The sequence below is a fragment of the Colias eurytheme genome, chromosome 26 (genome assembly GCF_061535395.1).
Source record: "Colias eurytheme isolate Ceu_HAF_F1 chromosome 26, ilColEury1 Martin Lab GWU primary, whole genome shotgun sequence".
NCBI lineage: Eukaryota > Metazoa > Arthropoda > Insecta > Lepidoptera > Pieridae > Colias > Colias eurytheme.
In genome coordinates, this window is record NC_143005.1 from 7,421,551 (window position 1) to 7,446,744 (window position 25,194).

At 34.5% G+C, this 25,194-nt stretch overlaps 1 protein-coding gene across 1 annotated transcript; it reads left to right on the top strand.

Annotated features, from left to right (window-relative positions):
• Positions 1-756: 756 nt before the first annotated feature.
• Positions 757-25,138, top strand: v (Tryptophan 2,3-dioxygenase vermilion). Its single transcript, XM_090116730.1, has 10 exons — positions 757-897; positions 7,348-7,517; positions 8,188-8,321; positions 15,804-15,926; positions 16,156-16,247; positions 19,436-19,580; positions 20,353-20,474; positions 23,299-23,426; positions 24,202-24,295; positions 24,689-25,138. The coding sequence occupies exons 1-10, from the start codon at positions 881-883 to the stop codon at positions 24,837-24,839; spliced, it is 1,176 nt and encodes a 391-aa protein (XP_089972856.1). The 5' UTR covers positions 757-880; the 3' UTR covers positions 24,840-25,138.
• The last annotated feature ends 56 nt before the right edge of the window (positions 25,139-25,194 follow it).

Genomic DNA, 25,194 nt, shown 5'->3' on the forward strand with positions numbered 1-25,194 from the left:
GCGCGTAACGGAAAAATGTCACGCGTAACGAAAAAATGTTACACTAAAATTTTTTCCAACCCCGATAAAGAAGTTTCACTTCAAAAAGTTATATATTTTATACGGCTACATCTTTAAAATAAGAAAAATATCCAAAGCAATACATATTTTCCTTTTGCTTTGAAACGAAGAAATTCTGTGTTCAAGCCGAAAGGCGCAGAAATAATAAATTTTTGTGACAATCTTTTTTAAATTTCGAAAAAGCGAACGGTCAGGTCACCGGCACCCACCCGGCACCACTGACCACACCGCGACCGGCCCTTACGTTTTGCGAAAAAACCTACAAGTATGTACATATTATAACATCTAAAGGAATAACATCCATACTTATACGAAGCAATAAAAATAATTGGTTTACGTTTCAATCACTGAGCAATCGTCAGTAGAGTAAATATTAATTAATAAATAAATTGACGATTGTATGATGACAATAATATTCTTTTAGCAGCGAAGAATTCCACTAAGTCATAATATTAAGTATGTGCTTGACGAGCTTGACCCCACATATGAAGAGCAGACTTAAACTTCATTCAGATAATATCTTATTCATTAAATTGTAATATTGCTAAGAATGTTAGATAACAAGCGAAAACATTCAAAACATGAGATAGTAAGAATGTTAGATAACAAGCGAAAACATTCAAAACATGAGATAGTAATAATAATAATAAATTAATGGCACTAAAGTCGGTATTCGTCGTCGACCCGCGACTGGCCGTCAGTTTACGCAGTTTATTGCTACTCTGTGGTCAGTTCAAATTGGTCGCGTGAAACGAAGGCGCGTGTTTCGCGCGTTTAGTTATTTTGAAAAGTGCATTGAATATATTTATTTATTTTGAAAATGGCGTGTCCTATGAGGTATGTACTGAAATTTATTTGATTTGCTTCCTATTACAAGTTAAAAATTATTTTTTAAAGAAGATAGCTTAAATTTTAAAAGTAAACAAAAAGTATGGAACTACGTCATACCTACTTTATGAGATTCAGAAATTTCTAATAAATCGAGTAAATATTATTTATGTTTCTTTTTTGAGGTTATCGTACAATATTCTGACTTACCAAATCAATTAATTTCGTTTCGAACATCCTAGCAATTTTCCGCAAAATTATTTTCAAATAATCAACCAATAAAACCTAATTAACTGTAAAAATATAATGCATACCTTCCTTGCAATTACATACTTACATAAGTATATTTTTAAATTTTACCATTAGTAGATTCAATTTTATACCAACTTCAAAAAAGGAAGAGGTTCTCAATTCAATTCAACATTTATGAAATTAAGTCTAAAATAACTACCTAGTTAGGTAGGTAGAAATAAAAAAAGCTCACAAAAATGTTACCAAAATATTGTCAACGAGAAGTTAGTCGTTTTCGTATAAGTTTTCGTACAGTTCAATGACCCTTTATTTAATGATTAAAAAAAATCAAAATGTTCTTTATGTACCTATGATAACATTTAGATTTTTTTTGCAGTCATATCGACTTATCCGAATGCAAATAGCAAAAAAATGAGACCTCTCGCACCCTTATCAGTTCAGTATCAGAAAACAGATAAGTAGTTATAGTGTTCAACTTAAAAAAAACAACTAACTTACGAAAACATGATCTAAAGTTCATACTATGGTTCATACCTATGACCTAACCTAAAATCACGTGTGTTTGTTTATATTATGATGCAGTTTGCACGTTACAAATAAATATAGTAGCCTTATTAGTAGGTAGGTATAAGCACAGACTAATAATAATATACTACGTATACAAGTATAAAGTAATATTACCTAGATACAAGAAACATTGATTTGTTTTTTAAACATATTAGTCCATTGAAATGTTACATTTTTAGGCCCAACCTTGTGTTTTTTAGAAGACGCAATTTTATTTATTTGATATGTAGGGGGGGTGGGTCATTGTGAAGCTAAAACCAAGTTTGTGGGGTCGCGCCACCCTTGTCCCACGGCCGGCCGCCATCTTGAAAATCGCGGTTGAAATGGTTTTTACGATATATCTCTACTATTTATCTGAAAAAAATTGTTAACATTATATGTTGCAAATTAAATTCTCTAAAACTTTGGTCCAGTAACTTTTTGTTGTAGAACTATAAATAAAAAAGTTATAAGCGAAAATGTTCATTAATTAGAGCAATTTATATTTTTCAATAAAACTTTTTTTTTATCATTTTACGAAGAAATGATATACCATTTTTGTACATTGTTTTTCGAGGAACAACTTTTATACAACATTTTTTCAATACGCATTTTTTTTACGTCGAAAGCAGGGCTGAAATGTTCTGCAGTGTGCTTTCATTGTTCTGGAATCTGGGGAAAGAGCCAATAGCCAATATATGTAGGTATAGTTAAGAGTACTGAAAAATAGTAATCACTTCGGAGCGCTGTAAAACCAGCCGTTTTACAGCGCAAACCGCTGTTTTTATTTAATGAAAAAACAGCCAAACTTAAAACTTTACCTCTTCTATTAGTCCTACTATAATATTTCAACTGCGAAAGTTTGTGATGGATGTTTGTTACCCTTTCACGCGAAAACCACTGAACAGAGTTTGATGATACTTGGCAGTGATGTAGCTTATGTACCAGTATGAGCTGATAAAGACTTGTTTTGGCCCCCGGGTTCGCCTGCGGATGGAACCGCGCGGCACAGCTAGTATGAGAAATAGCATATAACCACGCTAGCTTACGCATGTGGTTTCTGTTATTGATACAATATTGAAATTAAATATGGCAAACAAACTCAGCAGGACGTATGTGCATGTATATCATAACTGCTTAGACCACAAATCACTTGCCTCGACACATGTATCGAATAACTAATTACTTAGGATTCTGTTTTATTTTATTCAGCTTATAAATTTTTAACATGAATTTTTTAAGGCTACGAAGGATAAAGTAGTAAGTACTTGCATATATTTATTAGTCCATGGTACTTGACAAAATTTAAATTAGCAATAATATAAAAGCCAAATTACAATTGACTGTTATGTATATTCTTTATAGACTGAATGTCTTCTAAAATGGTACCTATACCTACTGTTGTACATTTTACATACCTACTGTAATCCTTATCACAGTTCCAGTACATAAGGTCGCGGTGGCGAATATAACACGTAGTACCATAGTATAAAGAGATAGATAGTACCATAAAAAACGTTAGACAGTTAAATGACGATAATTTATCGACCACTCGCACGCTGGGTCAACGGTTCTATTGCTCTATAAACCGTAATGAATTATTAATTATGGACAATTCGATCATAACTCAATTCACTTAACGTTAACTGTGCTCTCGTTAAGGGAATTATTGCAGTGGGAAAGTTTAGGAATTCATTAAGATTAATCTATAGCCCAATAGATTAAGGTAGATACCTTATTATCATAATAATTTTATCTATTCCTCAAAGTAGAATGAAATGCTAGAAATCAAATACAAACACCATAATGCGATAGTTTCCATCTAAATAGAAAGTTTTATTTTTAATTTAAAATCGTGTCAAAAATGTAGTATAAAGCTACACTACCACTGACTCACTGACTGACTGACATCGGTTTTCTCGGAAACTACGGGGAAAGTGGGGGGGATAACGACGTGATCGTGTAGAGGTGCGCCGAGTGACCAGAGGAAAAATATAGCGATCTCGATCATCTTCGAAAACCGAGTGGACCCCTGGAGGTGCGCAAAAACGGTGATACCTGGAGGGGGGGTGTCTGAACAAAAAATGCTCAGAACTGGTGGCGATTACCAGGGGTGGTGGAAAAATGGGGATTTTCGCGAAAACAAGATGGCCGCCGTACTTTGCCAAAATCGCCGTTTATGAATCCTTACGTCTCAAATTTGGCACACGTGCTCTGTTCGAGCCGGCGAATCGATCGGTGCCCCGTTCGAGTGGCTCCGGGCCCCAGTTTCCAACTTCCATACAACGTAAAATCCAACGGCCCGCGGAAACGGTGCGAGTTGGGTTGGGGGTGTCGGAACTAAAAATGATCACCACCCTGGGATGCTACCAGGGAGCCATAGTGGGACGCTCGATTTTGGAATTTTTCCATTTTTGGCGCAAACATAAAAACGTAAATTTAGACGAGGTGGCACAACGGAGAAATACACCAATGATGCATTCGTACTCGCCCAGCTCCCAGGATATCCAGAAAAATACGAAATCTTAAACTTTCCCTCATCTCTCGAAGACGGTCAATGGCCCGCGCAAACGGTAGCAGCTACATCTGGGGTGCTCGAACTAAACTTGGAATAGACCTCGAGCAATTACCACAGAAAGTGAAAAAAATTCAAAATGGCGGAAAAATGGCCGCCGCCATACAAATTTCTAAAACGGCCATCGCTGGTCCGATCGCGCTGAAACTTGGCACAGGGGCTTTAATCGAGCCGCACATTAAGTTGGCATACTCATAATCGAGTTTCCACCGCTGGTTTCCGAGTTTCATACAACGCGAAATTCGACGGCTCTCCGAAACGGCGCGAGATAGGTGGGGGGTGTAGAACTAAAAAATGATCAGGAAAATGGGGTGCTACCAGGGCAATCGAGAAATTTTAAATTGGACGCCATTTTTTTTTCAAAAATGGCCAATTATTCAAAGCAAGATGGTGGCGCCGGTTACTTTACGATCGGTCTGAAAATTGATTTCTGTGCTCTAATCAGCCAGATTTACAAAACTGCATACTCAGAATTTCTCTCCGACCCTCGGTTTCCATTTTCCATACATCACGAAATTCAACGGCTCTCTGAACCGGTGGCAGGTAGGTCGGGGTCGCCGAAGTAAAAAATGCTTCAAAACCTGGTCCGCTTCCAGGCATATAAAAATTTTTGGTAAAAAGCGAAATTTTTTTTTTCGAAAATTTTGTATGGAAATTTCCATAGTAGGAAGGGTAATTGAATAGCAACGGCAAAAGACGTCGCCGCGGGCTGCTTGCTGCCCGCGCACCGCGCAACCTCGAAGGTCGACAGCCTCCCGGAGTAGAAAATATTTATTAACTTTTGAACTACCGCACGAGCCAAGCGAGCGAAGCGAGCAAATCACGGCAGCGGCTGGCGTAAATATTCAAATTGGTAGCGAGGAGCGAAGCGACGAGCGAGTTAGGTTAACTTTTGAACTACCGCACTAGCCAAGCGAGCGAAGCGAGCCAGTCACGTCAGCGGCCGGCGTAAATATTCAAAGAAGTAGCGAGGAGCGAAGCGACGAGCGAGTTAGGTTAACTTTTAAACTACTGCACTAGCCAAGCGAGCGAAGCGAGCAAGTCACGTCCGCGGCCGGCGTAAATATTCAAAGAAGTAGCGAGGAGCGAAGCGACGAGCGAGTTAGGTTAACTTTTGAACTACCGCACTAGCTAAGCGAGCGAAGCGAGCCAGTCACGTCAGCGGCCGGCGTAAATATTCAAAGAAGTAGCGAGGAGCGAAGCGACGAGCGAGTAAGGTTAACTTTTGAACTACCGCACTAGCCAAGCGAGCGAAGCGAGCAATTCACGTCAGCGGCCGGCGTAAATATTCAAATAGGTAGCGAGGAGCGAAGCGACGAGCGTGTTAAGTAAACTCTTGAACAGAAGCGACTTTAGGGCGATTCCCAGTCAAACAAAAAAACTACGTAGGTTAAAAACTATTAAAACTACATTAAAAAAACCGACTTCAAAAACGGAAAAGTAGGTTCTTATTTTTAGTGCCGAAAGCATACTGAATTTGATTTTAAACGAAGCTACTAAAAAGACTGAAGTTTTCAATACGTAATAATATACACATCTTCACACATTTATTGAGTGAATGAGCCAATCGTTCACGCTTTATAAGCGTAGGACTTACACCAAGAGTAGTGTAGTTTTTATATCGAAAATAGCCAATTTTTTGTATTGCGAATAATGTAATTGAATTGCAAGTAGGTAGTTCTTGTATCAAAAAATAGCGTAGTTTAATAAGTGCTTAGTGCTTGGCACCGACTTCAAACCTATATAGTGAATAACACAACTAATATGTAGTAATTAATTATTTTTTATTTTTCCGTTTTTGAAGTCGGTTTTTTTAAAGTAGTTATTTTTATAGTGTAACGATATCTTATTCGATACACCCTTTGACTGTAGTCCTATGGCCTTGCATTTAGATATTTTTAGTGCCGAAAGCATAATGAATTTGATTTTAAACGACGCTACTAAAAAGACTTGAAGTTTTCAAAATGTTTTATACATCTTCACACATTTATTGTCTTGAACAGTTTATTATGAAAAGTCATCGCTGTGACACCTCAAATAAATGAAATTCGGGATCACGTTTCAAAAATTTAACCAATATTTGAATAAGTAATTTATTTATCTATAAGCATATAATAAATCTGTAGAAGGGTCAATTCTGTACATTGAAAATATTGAAAAAATAAATAGCAGGGGGTGTTACTGGATCGATACCAAACCCAAATATGTGATTAAAAAAATTTTTGTCTGTCTGTCTGTCTGTCTGTCTGTCTGTCTGTCTGTATGTGAAGACATCACGTGAAAACTAACGGTTCGATTTCGATGAAACTTGGTATAATTATACCTTATTATCCTGGGCGTAAAATAGGATACTTTTTATCCTGAAAAAATACGAAGAAAAAAAATAATCTTAATTTTTCAGTTTTATCCATAGACGTTGTTCTGTAGAACAGCGAACACACGTTGGGTATTATTATAGGCCTAGCCGTATTTGAGTCCAATAGATATTTATAAGATGTTATTGTCAGAGTTACTCAAAATGGAGAAATAAACCATCCACGCGAAGACCGACATCCGCGCGGACGGAGTCGCGGGCGGAAGCTAGTAAATAAATATACGTTTACGGAATTATTAAAATGTTGACCAACGCGGATGGCTCAAAATAAAAATACCTTCCTTTCCTTTATAAATATAGAGTTGTTAAAAATTATACTCAAAGTGCATGCACGTGCAGTTGTCACATCAACCAGTTGAAAATAATTACAAAAACTGTTATTATACTCGTATAATTATATCGGAATATTTTATAAGTAATTAGCTAGTTCTAATTCTGAAATAAGAGCATAACGTAAAAAATATTTTAGTCCGTGGGTCGACGAGTATTTAGATTTTAGATAATTGTTTAAAGAAAACGATTCTATACCATACCTAAAAAATAGAGGACGAACCTAACTTAATGTGAAAGGGCACTAAGAGTTGCGAAAATCCAAATAAAAAAGACGAAGGGAACGAAATTTACTTGTAGAGTGTACACTCTATTTTCACTGGAATTTACTTTCACGTTGTTACGTAAAAAAATGTTTAATGCTAAGTAAAATAATTCCCAGATCAGCATTAGAGGACATAGGGCAAGATGGCAACCACCTTGGCAACGAGGCTGGTATGCTGTACGGAGAATATCTTATGCTGGACAAGCTTTTAGATGCACAGCGGATGCTCAGCGCGGAGACGTCTAAACCAGTGCACGATGAACATCTTTTTATTGTTACACATCAAGGTACGTTTATTATATGATATATAATCTATACTAATATTATAAAGCTTATGAGTTTGTTTGTTTGATCGCGCTAATCTCAGGAACTACTCGTCCGATTTTAAAAAAATATTTCGGTGTTAGATAACCCATTTATCGAGGAAAGCTATAATATATCATCACGCTAAGACCAACAGGAGCAGAGCCACGCGAGTGAAACCGCGGGGCGCAGCTAGTAATTTTATAAAGATACATTGAAGATATACTGTGTAATTCAAATTAGAATAGGATTAGCGTGGAGCCATATTGTGACGTCATTATTGTATATTTTCTTGTTACGGGACATTCGAAAATTACGAATCGAATTTTAAATTTTGACTTGTTCAGAAATAAATAACCTGCAGCACTGAAGGTTTAAAATTAACTTTAACTTAACATACAGAGTAACATACAGTAACATCACACTTCACAGTAGTACCTAATACGGGAATATATAATCTGAATTATTTTTATATCGGCATCAAACAAAAAAATGAATTATTATTCGCATCTATTTTTAATAGCATAAACATAGAACGTCTTTTTTAGCATTATATTTCGTTATATCCATAGACACCATTTTCCAGTAAAGCACAGGTAGCCAAAACTTATTCATCAGCAACGCTCGCCTTATTTTATCTCTTTTTTTCTTCAGCATACGAACTATGGTTCAAGCAGATCATCTTTGAAGTGGACTCTGTGCGGTCCATGCTAAATGTGGAAGGATTGGATGAAAGCCACACTATGGAGATTCTGAAAAGGTTGAACAGAGTCGTGCTTATATTGAAGGTAATAAAGTTTTTAGTATTACATGCAATCCTAATAATTTTATAAATGTTTGTGAGGATTGGCGTCTGTTATTCTTTCGCGTAAAAACCTATTGCACAAAACTTTACAGTAGGTAATATAGATAATACATCATAACATATGAAATACCTACTTGTTTGTGCCCGCGGGTTCGTCCGTGGATAAAACCGGAGGGCGCAGCTAGTTTTGTCTTTCTTTGCCTTTCAGTGGTAACTTTGTACTAGTATTATTTGTTCTTTTTTACAATAACAAAAATACAGACTAAGAAGTAAGACAATTTATTATTATCCGATATCGTATCTCATTTTACGACTAACTAGTGAATTTAAAAACGACGTACCTAATCCAATCATTGCCTTCCTCTTATTCTAATCTTAATCTTAGGCTTAAACTGCAAATCATTGGTCGTCATGGACCATAAAACATAAAACGCATTTCTCAAACAGGATTTGCATATTTATTAAAGCCTCGATTGCAATTTTAAAACTGTGCATTGATAAAAAATGATAACGTCAAGAAGACGTCAAGTAAGTACTTTAAGATAATAAGTACTTTATGTTTATCACTATATTTTGTTTGGTCGTATGGTCCAACCTTGAGTCCAACAATAACATGTCCAACAAATTTCGAATTTACATTTAAAATTGACATTTTCCCCAAAAAAAAAGTGTTGTTGTACATATTCTCATTAGAAAATCTCTTTGTAATATATCGTATTTTATTAAGCAATCCTATTTATTTAGATTAAAGGTAGCTGACGCACGTTTTAATTTATTTAAAAGTACCCTTATATATAATTTGTTATCTACATGTGCCTTGCAGGAATAGTCCTGTCAACATCGGTCCTGTTCAGAAAGAAAGTCATAAAAATTATACAAAAAATATATTTTTTATCGTCCAAAATTATAAAAAAAAATAGATTGAAATAGAAATGTAATATTGACATGATGTTAAAAGAGCCACTACGGAGTTTCTTGCCGGTTCTTCTCCATAGAAACTGTTTTCCGATTCGGTGACTATGCCAGTTAAGGTATAAGGCCACGATATAAAAGTGCTTCTAGAAGAAGACTAATTGATTAGTTAAATAAATGTTTGAGTTTATATTTTTAAGCGTATATATTTCAATATGTATTAAATTTAAATAATCCATTTATACAAAACTAGCTTTCCGCCCGCGGCTTCGCCCGCTTTGTCTAAAGACTAAAACATAATAAATTTAAAATTATATACTAAAACCTTCCTCTTGAATCACTAAACCGCATCAAAATCCGTTGCGTAGTTTTAAAGATTTAAGCATACATAGGGACATAGGGAGTAAGGACATAAGGACAGAGAAAGCGACTTTGTTTTATACTATGTAGTGATTACGACATCTTGTTTTCGTTTTGCAGAAATATTGATGTTGTGAATAATATATTAACATATTTGGTGCCCTTGTCTTAAAAAATATTTACATTACAATACGTCCTTGATATTATGATAAAGAATATTGTAATTCCCACTATTTCTTGCATCTCAATGTCAACATTGATCTTAAAAAGTTGTTAAGTGGGTACCTAAGTACTTATTATTATAGGCTTATATATATTATTATGATTATATTTTTGTTCATTAATTGTAACTCTTAAAATCATTTTTTACAATACTGATACCGTTATAGGCGCGGCCTACATTATATTCGAGTTCTATTATAATTTCTACTACGTTTAAATTCTATTCCCCCTTTTTTTAAAGTGGGGAAATCTTCCAAGGTACCCACGGTCCCCGGGAAGGAGCCGTGGGTTATGTCGGATTCTTACCGAAGATTCCATTCCCCCTGATTTCCCCCTGATTTTCCCACCCCTAATTATTATTATTAAAATACCTACTCGTATTATCGTAATTTTTCAGACAAAGTACCCAATCAAGCCTTTAGATTACCAGTATGTATACCTAGATTGTTAAATATAAATTGATATTACCTTATATAGATTTGACCGCCTCCTTGGTACAGTGGTTGACGCGTGAGCATAGAACCGAGGGGTCCTGGGTTCGATTCCCGGTGGAGACGAAGAAAAAAAATGTCTCGGACTGGTAGGACAGAGAAGGCTGATCACCTACTTATCCCTAAAGAAAATCGATCAGTGAAACAGATGTATGCATAATGCATCTGCCCCTTACCCCACTACGGGGACACGGGACTTCACTTATATAGATTGTTCAATCTTCAATTTCAGGGGTATTTTTTAAAGATTATAATATTGCTATACTCCATTTATTACGAACTAATTAATTAATATGCAGCAAGCGCGGATCCAGGGGGGGGGTCACGGGGTCATGACCCCCCCCTGGGCTAGGTCCACGACCTAAGTGGACCACTAATTTAATATTAACTTTTTTAAATTAACAAATTAATACTGTTCAATATGATGTTTTATTGAATTTTGAGACATAAAAGTAATACAGAACAATGAAATCAATTACAAACGGTAACGGAAGAGAATATAACAAAAATTATAGAAAAAGTTTATTAGAGTCGACCTGTGGTCGTAATTTAAGGAAAAATAACAGGTTTTTCGATTTAAAAAAAAAACTATAACTGCGGAATAAAGTGTAATGGTAAAGTTGTATATTGTAATTAATTTTTTTTTCTACAACTTTTGCTGTTACACTTTTCACACAAAAAATATCGAAATATCCCGTTCGTGGATAAGACATAAAATACCTAGCAATTTTTTTTTAAATGAACAATAGAAAATACAGTCAAATTACAACAAAAAATCGGCCAAGTGCGCGTCGGACTCGCGCACCGAGGACTCCGAGCAAACATATTTTTTCATTATGTTGCAGTTGTATCTTACAATTTTGTATAAAGGATTTTTTTCTTTATCTGTGCTTGTAAGTGCTTAAGTCGTTGCTTTTAACCAAATTTCAAGACTGTGTTCACGGGAAGTACCTTGTAGGTTTTGATTGATGATTCCCTTGCAAGTAGTTGCGAATTACAGAATATGCGGCTCTAATTGCTTTTTCTTCAGATTGCGTTGACATAGAATTTGAATTAAATAACAGATTTAAGTTATTATAGACCTGAGTTCTGATGTGAATATCAATTAAATACATGAAGACGTTCATGAGTAAAGGGATTGTAAGTTTAAAATTATTAAAATTTAATTTAATTAAATAATTAGGGTTTTCGCAGTTATTACTTTTTACTCAATTTCAAGACTGTGTTTACGGGACAGGTTTGCTCCCTGCAGGTATTGATTCCCTTGCTAATGTCGAAATCCTACGGTCTACGGTCCCTTGATGCTGTGAAAAATTCAAACGTTTTAGCCAACGCAATCAAAAGATGCAGCTGTAATTGCTGAAACTTTTCGACACTCCCTAAGAAATCAAAACCTACAGGGTAGTTCCCGAGTACACAAAGTCATGAAATTTAGTACAATCAAACGTCTTATAACGCAGACTAGCTTACCGCCCGCGGCTTCGCCCGCCCGGGACATAGGCACAGAGACAACGACTTTGTTTACTAATTGCGAAAAGTATGAATTTTTCCTTAGATTATAATATAAAAAAATATTAAAAAAAAAATTTTTAACATACAACCCATGAACTCATGAACGCTGACATGTATTAACTTGATATTCATACCAAAAACTCAAGTCTATAATACCTTTACGCTATAATAAAATCAAACTTCTATGTCAACGAATCAGAAGATACAGCCGTAAATGCCGAAAAATTTCGCAAATTTCGACATTCGCAAGGGAATCAAAACTCAAAACCTACAGGGTACTTTCCGTAAACTCAGAATCTTGAAATTCGGTACAAAGCAACATCTTATAGTACAGATACAGGAATAATTGCAAAAAATATATATTTTTCAAGTTTGTCTGCCTATCAAGACCCTTTTTCTCAGGAACGCGTGGAGGTATCAATCTGAAATTCATACCGAATACTCAAATCTACGGTTCCTTATAGCTGTGAAAAAATCAAACTTATAAGCCAACGCAATCAAAAGATACAGCCGTTTATGCCGTAAATTATCGCAAATTTCGACAATATTTCAAGGGAATCAAAATCTAATAATGTACTACTTCCTGTGAACACACAGTTCTGAAATTTGGTTAAAAGCAATGTCAGCACAGATGGAGGAAAAATTGCTAAAACATAAATTTCATGCTTATCAACATTCGCAAGTGTTGCCAGGAATCAAAACCTACAGGGTACTTCCCCTGAACACAGAATCTTGATATTTAATTTTTATTTAATAGAAACTTACGTCTTATAGCACAGATAAAGGAAAAATTGCAAAAATCATAAATTTAATATTAAAACATATAAAAATGTTTGTACGGAATCGTACTCTTGGTTCGCCAATCCGACTCGCACTTGACCAATTTTTTTTAAATCTATGTATCAATTAAAATTACCAAAATATAGCTTTTAAAAATTGACCACGTCTATGTGACCCCCCCCTGGCACTAAAGCTGGATCCGCCCTTGATATGCAGAGATCTCATCTCATAATTTATTATGTAACTCTTTGAAACTTTTTTATTCGTTGTTTAATATTTTTAACAGTTAACTGACCATATTATAAAAACGATTAAAAAGTGTTTTAATTAGTTCTCTAATTTAGAGGAACCACAGTTAAATATTTTCGTCAATTATTAATTGAGATAAACCTTGATGACTAGACTCGTTATCAAAGGTTAGGGAACATTAATAATTATGTTTTTTCTCGTTAAATATCTAAACATTTTTTAATTAATTGTATGATGATATTTGGATTAATGTTGTGTAATTATTTAAAGTTTTTCTTAATAGTTAGATATGTTAATAAAAAATATAAAACAAGATATATAATGTTACTGTTTTCTTTCACCGTCGACTATAGATATAAAATGCTGAAATACCCTACCTATTTCAAAGGCTTTCGAAACTAGGTATTATGCAGACGGAGAAGAAATTTCCGAAGAATATTTTATCTACAAAACAAGGACAAGTACCTAGTTATAATTTAGTATCATTGACAATTCATTGAATTAATAATTTCTCAGTGTATCAGCATGTCATTCATAAAGTACGTACATACTACGAAATAAACTTCGTCCCTTATAGATATATCTGCATCGTCTACTAGAATAACAAATTCCGAATGTAGGTACTATTTTGTCATCAAAACATTGCGATGTATTCTATAGGGTTTCCACACGAAAATAAAAATGAAATCATAACAAAAATGTCGTAGTATTTACCTATTCACCTATTCACTACATTACAACAACAACAACTTTCAAATCCATTGACGTTGATTTGATTTTTACTAGAATTAAGTTTAAACCAGTTTCATAACATCAAATAATATTTATGTATATTGTATAGGCCTGTTATCAGATAATATTCTGACATATGACATAGGAAGACGTAGTTTATGATAGCCTTATCAATAATCATAATGACGTCGAAATGTGTTCATAAATCGTAGACGTGATTAATTCATTAATAATCCACTAAATTGCAAAACTTTTTTGTAACAGATCATTCAACTTATTACTTTCTTTCTTTCTTACATATTTGAATTAATAGCTAAAAACTTCGAGAGACAAAGCCCTAGTTCATAAAATATAGGAAATTAATTCTAGCCCTCGTCACTTTTTTACGGTTGTTTTACACCATAATATTAATTACGAAATCCAACAATAAAGTTAGTACGTTTTACCACCAATTGACGACTCAAAAGTGCTTCTAGAAGAAGTCTAATTAAATAAATAAATGTTTGAGTTTGAGTTTGAATAATTGTTGTTTTTAAACATTAAGGTACCCAAACTTTTGTTTATATAAATATGTTTATATAAAGATGCGATGCAATGGGCCACTGGATATGTATAAACTAACTGCCTCATGAATTTCGTCATACCTACTTTATCTATTTAAAAATACTTGTAATATAATTGGAGAGAAAACTGAGGTCAAATATTGTTTCATATATACCTACAGAGATGATACTGCTTTGTATAATATTACTTAATTATGAAACTTTAAAGATTCGTTAAATCTATTGTCTAGGTATATTTAATTATGGGAGTACAATTAATGTACTCCTACTAAATCAATCAGTAGACTGGTTCTAGTAGGAACCACAGACTAATAATAATATACTACGTATGTAGGAACCTAGGTAACTATGTACCTACTATAGTAGAGTGCAAACGTATCTGTAGAATACGTGTACATTGTCTCGGACAAGGCAGACAAAAAATTATTTATTCTAGACTAGATAAAAACACGTATTTACCTAACGAAAAAGAAGATTTGACAAATGTATAATTAACAAATAGATAATTATTTATTCTTAAAAAACTGGAATACCCACAACAATCGCAATAGAATTTGTTATCAATGACAGTATTATACAAATTGTCGATTAATTTTTGTTAAATCTTTATCAAGTTCATGACTTGTGACTGGCGAGTCTCAAGATTATATGTTTTTTTCCAGAATAAAATACTTCCTTTATTTTTCGACATTTGTTCTATAAAAATAATCACCATTAACCAGTATTAATCTTTCACCCGCGTGGTCATTTCAATTTTCATGGTGTACACATGGTTTCCCTTGGCCCTTGGGTCTAGAATTTATCAAAATTCAAAACCCTTTTCATAATAGTGCTATCTGTCAATATTACCTACGCCGATCGGTCCATCTGATCGGGCTGTGCATTGAAAAATAGTCACCTTTACGGTTTATGCATAATTATATAATAATTAATAATATATATAATTATAAGAAGAATGTTATTGATATTTTTTGGTAAGAATGATAAAGAGAAGAGAAAGATAGTAAGCTGAGATGTGGCCTATGATGGAGCGCGCTTCCTTAGAAGGTAACCGTTCACTCTTCACTTGAAGACCCCCATATTGTACTCGTCGCGGAACACATACTCAGGAAGCATGTTCCAGTCCCTCGCGGTTCGAATGAAGAATGTCGATTCGAACCACTTTGTCCGGGTACATGGAACGTCCATACCATATGGCGATGCCTAGAATCTGTGCGCCTCGACGATCTATGGAAAAACGGGGATGGCGGAATTAAATCGTCAAATTCCGCAGCGCACTCACGAAAGTGTATCCGATAAAATACCGATAAACTTGCCACTCTGCGACGGTGGGCGAGGTTCTGGAGTTTTTTGCCTACTAGCTCTTCGTCGTTTATTAGCCTCTTGGCACGCCTCTATCGCCGCAAGCGCCTCCATATTTATTAATTATTACTAGAGGTCCGCCCGGCGCCCCGGCTTTGCCCGTGGTACATATTTCGCAATAAAAGGTAGCCTATGTTGTTCTCGGGTATCAAAATATCTCCATACCAAATTTAATGCAAATTGGTTCAGTAGTTTAGGCGTGATTGAGTAACAGACAGACAGACAGAGTTACTTTCGCATTTATAATATTAGTATGGATTAACAAGAATATATTTATTCTAGCTGCTCGTAGACCAAGTTATGATATTGGAAACTATGACGCCTCTTGACTTCATGGACTTCAGACAGTACCTGCGTCCCGCGTCTGGATTTCAGAGTTTACAATTCAGATTATTGGAAAACAAGGTAAATAATATAAATATATTATAGATATAAATAGAATCATCTTTTTAAAGTGTTGGTGTTGTTCCCTACTACCTATCTATTCGAGAACTACTTGGTATATTACATCTAATTATTAAATAAAGAAATACAGGTTATGTATTACTTAATATTAATAATAAAAGCGTTAAAATTAGAATTATATACATATGATGTATAATGTAATTAATAAACATATTATGTTTGTTTTCAGCTGGGTTTAAAACAAGCACTGCGTGTGAAATATAACCAGAATTACCAGACAGTCTTTGGAGACGATCCAGAAGCAATGGAGGCGTTAAAAAAGTAAGACTATAATATGAAAGTTTCATTTATTAGAGAGAAAGAAAACATTTCTATGTAATGCTAAACATATATTAAACAAGCTGTAAGCTGTCCCGGCAAACGGCCTTACTCTTATCAGTTTAGCACTTAGGGGTATGTAAAATAGACGTTGGCCCTTTTCCAGACCTACCCGATAGGCAAAAATTTCATGAAAATCGGTCCAGCTATTTCGAGGTAGTATCGTAACTAACATTGTGACACGAGAATTTTACATTTTCTTTGTAGCTGTATGTGTGAATAAAACGTATTTTCTTTCTTTTTAATATTATGATGTTGTTGTTTCTAATACTACAGATCATGCTTACGTAATATTCAACGAAAAAGTGGTAAAATTTAAATACTTAATAATTATTACAATGTATTCATAGAATTACTTAGTAATAAATTTATAAGCCATCTATTTCAAACTCAAAACTCAAACTCAAACATTTATTTATTCAATTAGACTTCTTGGAGAAGCACTTTTGAAACGTCAATACATATTGCACGCCTCATAAGCGAAGCGTTGAGGTGGGTACTACTGTCACTTCGCGCAAAACATCTGATTTTCAAACTTAAAATGTCTTTATGTATCATACATTTTTTTACATTTACCACCGATTCGGAAAGCAGTATCTATGGAGAAGAACCGGCAAGAAACTCCATAGTTGCTCTTTTAAATCATATCAGTATTACAATTTAATTTTACAAAATATGTAACTGTATAAACTTGAAAATATACTCGCCATCTTTGGATGCTCCCCCCACTCCCCCATGCAACTATTTCACTGTACGAACTATTGAATCGTAAACAATGGACTATTGTTAATTATTTAGAATAATAATTTAAAAAATATATTCATGAGTTTTCAATCTTTAGTGGTTTAAAGTTAACTCAAAAATGGAGCATTTTCGTAAATTTTCTAAAAAATCTTAGAGAAAGTGTAAGAAATGTTATAGTATGCTATATATTCGTGATCTACTCAATAAGCTCTTTCATTTGATACCCCACGCGGCATGTTTTGGAAATGTTTATTTTTTTCTTTGTATGCCATATTTAATTACCGGGGTGCGGGGAAGGGGACCACAAAACTGGTTGGCAACATCTGTCTATAGGATGTTTGGGATCTATACAATATATATCAGAAGTCAGATTTAGGTCCGCTATTTATGCAAACGAACATCTCCTTGGAGCCTGCTCTATTAGCTAGACGATAAAATGGCATTTCAATTTTATTTCTGTTCCTAGTGCCATAACAGTGTCTATGATCTATCTCCTACTCTTGTGTGTAAGTCTGCGTTTTTGTGTACATATAAAATGTTATTAAATATATACTGTGATGGTACAGTGAGGATACCAGTATTCTTAAAGAGATCTCTTAGTGAGTCCCTAGCACGTAAATTATATATAGAGCGTATGGCTCTTTTCTGTAATATAAATATAGTTTCTATATCTGCAGCCCTGCCCCATAGCAGAATTCCATAGGACATAATGCTATGAAAGTAGCTAAAATAAACCAATCTAGCCGTGTCTTCATCGATGAGATGCCTTATTCTTCGAACTGCATATGCAGCTAAACTAAGCTTAGCAGCGGTGGTGGCAACATGGGCCCCCCATTGTAGCTTCTCATCTAGTGTCAAACCAAGAAAAACAGTGGAATCCACAGGGTATAATACCTCCCCGTTTAAAATAATATCCCTTTTTACCTTTTTTACATTTGGAAGGATAAATTCTACACAATTTGTTTTTTTTGCATTCAATAATAAATTATTAGCATTGAACCAATTGGATATGCGTAAAAGAGCAGAGTTTACTTCGTCAACATTTGTGTCATGTCTATCCACATTAAATATTAATGAGGTATCATCTGCAAACAGTACTATTTCACACATATCCTGCAAATAATAAGGTAGGTCATTAATATACACTAAGAACAAAAACGGTCCTAAGATAGATCCCTGCGGAACACCTATGTTAATCGACGCACCGCGAGATTTCTCTCCATTGACAACAACGGTTTGTACCCTGTTCTGAAGATATGAAGCTATGAGGTCCTGAGCTAAACCTTTAATACCATAAAAATTTAGTTTCCGTAATAGAGTGGAATGTTCTACACAGTCAAAAGCCTTAGAAAGGTCGCAGAATATCCCTAAAGCATTCTTTGAATTTTCCCATGCTTTATATATATGTGACAAAAGAGCTATTCCCGCATCAGTGGTAGAGCGCCCCTTTGTGAAACCAAACTGTTTGGCGTGCAGTAAACCATTTGATACAAAATGACTACATAATTGGTTTAAAATTAATTTCTCGAAGACTTTGCTCAAAGTTGGTAAAATAGAAATTGGCCTATAGTTATTACAGTCTTCTTGGTCACCACTTTTAAATAAAGGAATAACTTTACTAAACTTTAATAAATCAGGGAATATACCACAGTCACAACATTGATTAAATATAAACGCTAAATGGTTGGCAATATTTTCTATAATATTTTTTACTAAATTTACAGACATTCCCCAGAGATCACATGTTTTTTTTAAGTTTAATGTTTTAAAAGTTTTAACAATTTCCTTTGCAGTCACATGTCGCAATTCAAATAATACATTACACTCAGCAACATGGTCCCTCAAGTAGGACTCAGCAAGCGCTGATGACGAATTTAATTTTTCGGTAATACTAGCAGGGACACTACTAAAAAAATCTTCAAAAGCAAGCGCAACATCAGCACTTTTGTCAATGACCCTACCAGCATTCACAAGTTTTATGGTACTATTTGATTGGTTTTTACCCATTTCACCATTAATAATTGCCCAAACCGTTTTAACTTTGTTATCAGAGTTGCGTATTTTATCTCTGACATACAAGCACTTGGCAGTGAAACAAACTTTTTTAAAAGTTTTTGAATAATTTTTAACATAACTAAGAAATGACAAGTCTTTGTTATATTGCTTCATGCCATATATAACTCATATAAAACGTTCCTGCATCTGTGTAAACTAGGTGTTGCCCATTGGCTAAATGGTAAATCCTTGGTAATACTTAATGATTTAACTTTAAAGATTTTTTCAAACTCATTATGAATTAAATTAAAAAGATTTGTAAACATTTCACAAGGATTATTATGGAAGGATTGATCATTCTCTTTACATTATTATTATATTTCTCTTTAAAGATCAGAAGACGAACCAGCATTACTAGCTCTTATAGAGCGTTGGTTGGAACGTACGCCCGGCCTTAACACACACGGGTTCAATTTCTGGGGGAAATTCGAGGCAGTTGTCAACAAAATGCTGGAAGACGATATCGAGGAAGCTATGGTAAGTTGTATGTGAGTGTGAAATTAAATTTAACACAAGCACGCACACACACGTGACCGCCTCCTTGATACAGTGGTTGGCGCGTGAGCGTAGAACCGAGGGGTCCTGGGTTCGATTCCCGGTGGAGACGAAGAAAAAAAAATGTCTCGGTCTGGCAGGACACAGAAGGCTGATCACCTACTTGTCCCTAAAGGAAATCGATCAGTGAAACAGATGTATGCAGAATGCATCTGCCCCTTACCCCACTAGGGGACACGGGACTTCACTTTACGCACACACACGTATAAACGTACATAATAATATATGCAACGTACACAACTGTACGCAAACACACACACGCAAGCTCTCATTCAAAATTACGCATTCATGCTCATTTTATTCAATAAGATAATATTATTTCAAAAATATATAAAACACGCCTTAATAACAGAAACTCGTGAAATTATTGTACTGTCACCGAATGTTGATAAGTAGATATACAAAGTTCGTTTATAACCTACTAGTTAAAGGAGTCGGATATAAACCTACAGGCTGAAATTGATATTTTTGTTTTTTTTAAAGCATTCAAATGCTTTATAAATATGAATTCATTTGGGTCACGGGTGGCTGAGTTGGTTAGGCGTCCGCCCCGGATTGGCGTGAAAGGATGCGGGTTCGAGTCCCGCCTCGTGATCGAATTTTTTCTATTCTTTATAAATTTATATAAACCTAATAGGGTACAGATGAAGCAAATAAAGCATATAAAAATAGTTTTAAATAAAAACATTTCCAGCGTGAACCAGCTGAAGTGGTCCGCCGTCACCGTCTCCAAGACATCGAGAACCGGCGAGAGATCTACCGCTCGATCTTTGATCCAACTGTTCATGATGCACTACGATCTAGGGGGGAAAGAAGGTAAATATTTTTTTAGAAAAGAAAAAATTTAATCACGAGGCGCAATTCGAACCCGCGTCTTCCGTCTGGCGGATTTTATATTAAGCTATTGCATAGCTTCTATCGCCGGCCTTGAGCGCGGGGACCGAATCGAGAAATTCCGTAACGGAAAAACCTCACGCTCCCCACTCCGACGGGCGCGGAGGTGTGGCTTGAAGGCATAGCATGCAATAGCTTTACCGCGGCAGTCCCCGAGTGCCTCACGTATTTTTTTTATAAAGCATTTGAATGCTATAAAACTATCAGGAGGTAAATAAACTCACAATCCTAAAAATGTCCGAAATAAAACTCTGCCTACATGTCTATGGGGCAGAGTTTTCTAATTACTGATACAATAGAATTTGAACATTACTGACACGTAAATAAATAAATAAATAAATCGTTTATTTGCAAGTAAACATGGTATACACAGGTGTTAAGAATAAGATACATTATTTCAGCATGTTTAGCCGTTATTCAACGGCATGCAAATACATTTTACATTAGATATAGGTACATTTTATATTATGTCTTCTTAATTTTATTTTATTAAAATCAATTCATTTGTTATTCATTCACATTATTATAATTAATATTTCACAATTCATTCATATTCATTACAAAAATTACATACATTATTACAAAATCAATATTAAGACGCAAGTAGACAATGTTAATTACGAGTTTAGATATTCTTTAACACTATAAAAACATTTCTGTTGAAGCCATTTATGAAGTTCTTTAAAAAATAATTTAGTATCTAAGTTTTTTAATTTAGTTGGCACTTTATTATATATTTTTACACTCATACAAAGACAGTTTTTATTATATTTTTTTAATCTAGGATTATCTTTTAAAATTAGTTTACTTGGATCTCTGCGACTACGGCTATTTAAATCACTTGCCTTTTTATAAAGATACATATGCTTAGTCACAAACACGCACATATCATAAATGTAAAGAGATGGCAATGGCAGCAGACAAAGTTTTTTAAATATCGGCTTACAGGACTGATCCGATCTCATACCACATAAGGCCCGTATACATCTCTTTTGAGCCAGAAATGCTCTTGTTATATCGGTACTAATGCCCCAGATAACAAGGCCATAACGCAAAACAGATTCCACATAAGCGTAATAAGAAGTAAGTGCGGTTTTTAAGTTTGTAACCCTTCTTACTTGCCTTAATGCATAAACAAATTTATTTAATCTACTACACACATTTTCTATATGTAGTTTCCAGTCTATATTTGTATCTATTGTCACACCTAGAAACTTTATTTCATTTTTTGCTTGTATTTTAGGAATGTCAAAGTTAAATTTATTAAATTGTAAAAATTTTGTTTTGTCCAAATTTATTTTCAAATCATTAATGTCAAGCCATTTCATTATGTTGTCAATACTATAATTAATGTCATTTATGTGGTCATGTATATTATTTTTGTCAGAAGTTACAATTAAAGAAATATCGTCAGCAAATAAGATGCACTTGTGATTTGTTATATTAACTATGTCATTTACATATAATACAAAAAGAATTGGACCAAGTACACTGCCTTGCGGTACGCCATATTTTATTATTTCGTAGTCAGAAAAATAATGCGTTATTTCATCGTTTTTATTTACTTCAGAAATTGTTACACACTGCTGCCTATTTTGAAGGTAAGATCTTATCCTTCCCGTAGATAATTGATCTTGATCTTATCCCGTAGATATTGTCATCTTACTCCATGACGTGTCGGTATTGTCATGACATTGAAATTTTACTCTCAACGCGCCTAAAGAAGTTTCCCTTAAAAAACCATATTCTAAACATATTATTTCTAAAAAAGATCATGTTTGCCGAGCACACGTGTCACAAATGAAACTTCTTTGGGAAAATTCAAAGATCAAAATCGTCGCCTTAGTCCATGACGTGACGGTATTGCCATGACGTGACCTTGAAATTTTACTCTGAAAGAAATTTCACTTCAAAAATCCATATTCCATTCATATAATTTATTAAATGTTTCACAGGTTATCCCATAAAGCGCTTCAAGGTGCTATAATGATAACGTTCTATAGAGACGATCCTCGCTCAACTGCTAACTCTGCTTATGGACAGTCTTATTACTTTGAAGTGAAACTTCTTTAGCGTCGAGAGTAAAATTTCAATGTCGCGTCATGGCAATACCGTCACGTCATGGAGTAAGGCGACGATTTTGGTATCTTTAAATCTTGTCAAAGAAGTTTCACTTTGACACGTGTGCTCGGCACACACGCTTTTTTATAATTCCTAGAAGTACGAGGATGGTTCTTATGGAGAGAAAACGTATCATGTACCACGGGCGAAGCCGGGGTGGATCGCTAGTATTCTATACATATAATTTACTAGCTTTCCACCCGCGGCATCGCCCGCGCAGTCAAAGAAAAACCCGCATAGTTCCCGTTCCCGTGGGATTTCCGGGATAAAACCTATCCTATGTCCTTTCTCGGGTATCAAAATATCTCTATACCAAATTTCATGCAAATCTGTGGTTCAGTAGTTAAGGCGTGATTGAGTAACAGACAGACAGACAGAGTTACTTTCGCATTTATAATATTATATAAGTAAATTCTAGTGTCTCAATGTTAGTCTGCATACTCCTCCGAAACGGGTGGACCGATTCTCATGAAATTTTCTGTGCATATCGGGTAAGTCTGAGAATCGGCCAACATCTATTTTTCATATGTACCACGGGCGAAGCCGGGGCGGACCGCTAGTATTATATAAGTAAATAAGTAAATAAGTATAATAAGTATATAAGTATGGATTAAATGTTTCACAGGTTATCCCATAAAGCGCTTCAAGGCGCTATAATGATAACGTTTTATAGAGACGAGCCTCGCTTCTCTCAACCACATCAGCTGCTAACTCTGCTTATGGATATGGACAGTCTTATTACTAAATGGCGATGTAAGTGTGTTTTGTGTAATTTTTTTTTATGGTGTACTTAATTAATTGTGTTTTTTTGTCTATGTTAATTTTGAAGGCTTCGCTGGCTAAAAATGTAGCTTCTCTTTTACTTACACATTAATATAGCAATAGAATATTTTTGTGAAAGAATAAACAAAAAAATAATGGTATGTTTGATGCCAAAAAAATACGTATCACTAGCACACCAAAACAACATACTTACTTACTAAAAAATGTATAATTCTAACATGTGTAAACTATAAACGACTTACTGCACTTGAGATCTCGAGAAAAGTTGTTATCTTATCAAAATTTTTATGCCCCTAGCCAGTTAGTTAAATTATAGCCCTATTATTTGTCAATACAAATGTAGAAACATTTGTTAAAATTGTGGCTCCTGAGACACAGTATTAAACTAGTTCGGGAGCTGAAGGATTCATTATTTCTACCTGTAGTCAATAAATAATTTTATTATTTACTAGATTTCCGCCCGCGGCTTCGCCCGCGTTTTCAAAGGAAAACCCGCATAGTTTCCGTTCCCGTGGGATTTCCGGGATAAAACCTATCCTATGTGTTAATCCAAGTTACCCTCTATATGTGTGCTAAATTTCATTGTAATCGGTTCAGTAGTTTTTACGTGAAAGAGTAACAAACATCCATACATCCATACATCCATACAAACTTTCGCCTTTATAATAGTATTAAGATTAAGATTTATTTCATTTTCATTTTATTTCCCACTTCTAACAATCAGATACCTATTTAATTATTCCAGATAATCACGTTATTATGGTACAGCGTATGATCGGCTCTCAGCAGCTCGGGACCGGCGGTTCCTCTGGCTATCAATACTTACGGTCTACTTTGAGGTAAGATATACTTAAAAGTTTTACCAAAGTATAAAATTCCAGGCACATTTTAGTGGATTTTGATTGTGTGTATTAACTTGACTTACTAAAATGCACGCTGCAGATAAAATCAGATTACTGATGTATTGTCCGGATAGGTCCTTCGAGCCGGATTAGTCAAACCAAAGGACCAAACTCGCTAGTTACATGTTACTATCATTTAAATATTAATTACAAATTGCAGAAATAATAACTATTGTTATCAAAAATTGCAGCTATAAATAGAGTCACTTTAATAAATAAAAATAAAATTTAAGTAGCGGGCGTCTGAAACATTTTTGATGTATGTCCATTACTAATACTAAAATGATAAAATTTTATGTTTTGCTTTAAATATAATATTTTCTCCAACAGCGACCGCTACAAAGTATTCCTGGATCTGTTCAACTTATCAACATTTTTACTCCCACGGTCCCTAATCCCCCCTCTCGATGACGGCATGAAAAGGGACCTTAACCTGACTTGGGGAGACCAGGGGAGGGAGAATGGGCAAAATGGATCTTGATAGAACTTAATATATTAAATAATAGAGATTAAAATAATCATGAATTACAATAAGAAACTTAGAATTAATTATTCTGAGTTACTTTTCTTGGAGTAAGGGTTCTTTTCAGGTTTATATGTTTTTCAAGAATGTAAGAGTGCATTTTTTTGTGATTAATTTAATTTTCAATTGAATCAATCGTATTTCAAATGTCCTCATATTTTTATTATTATTAATGATATCAATGAAATTAAGATCCAATGAATGTGAATGTAAGTTAAAATGTAATGAATTCATTTTTAAATAATAAACCATCTATTCAATATATATATTGCATTTTTATTGTATCTCCGATCAAATACGATTTCTTTTTGTA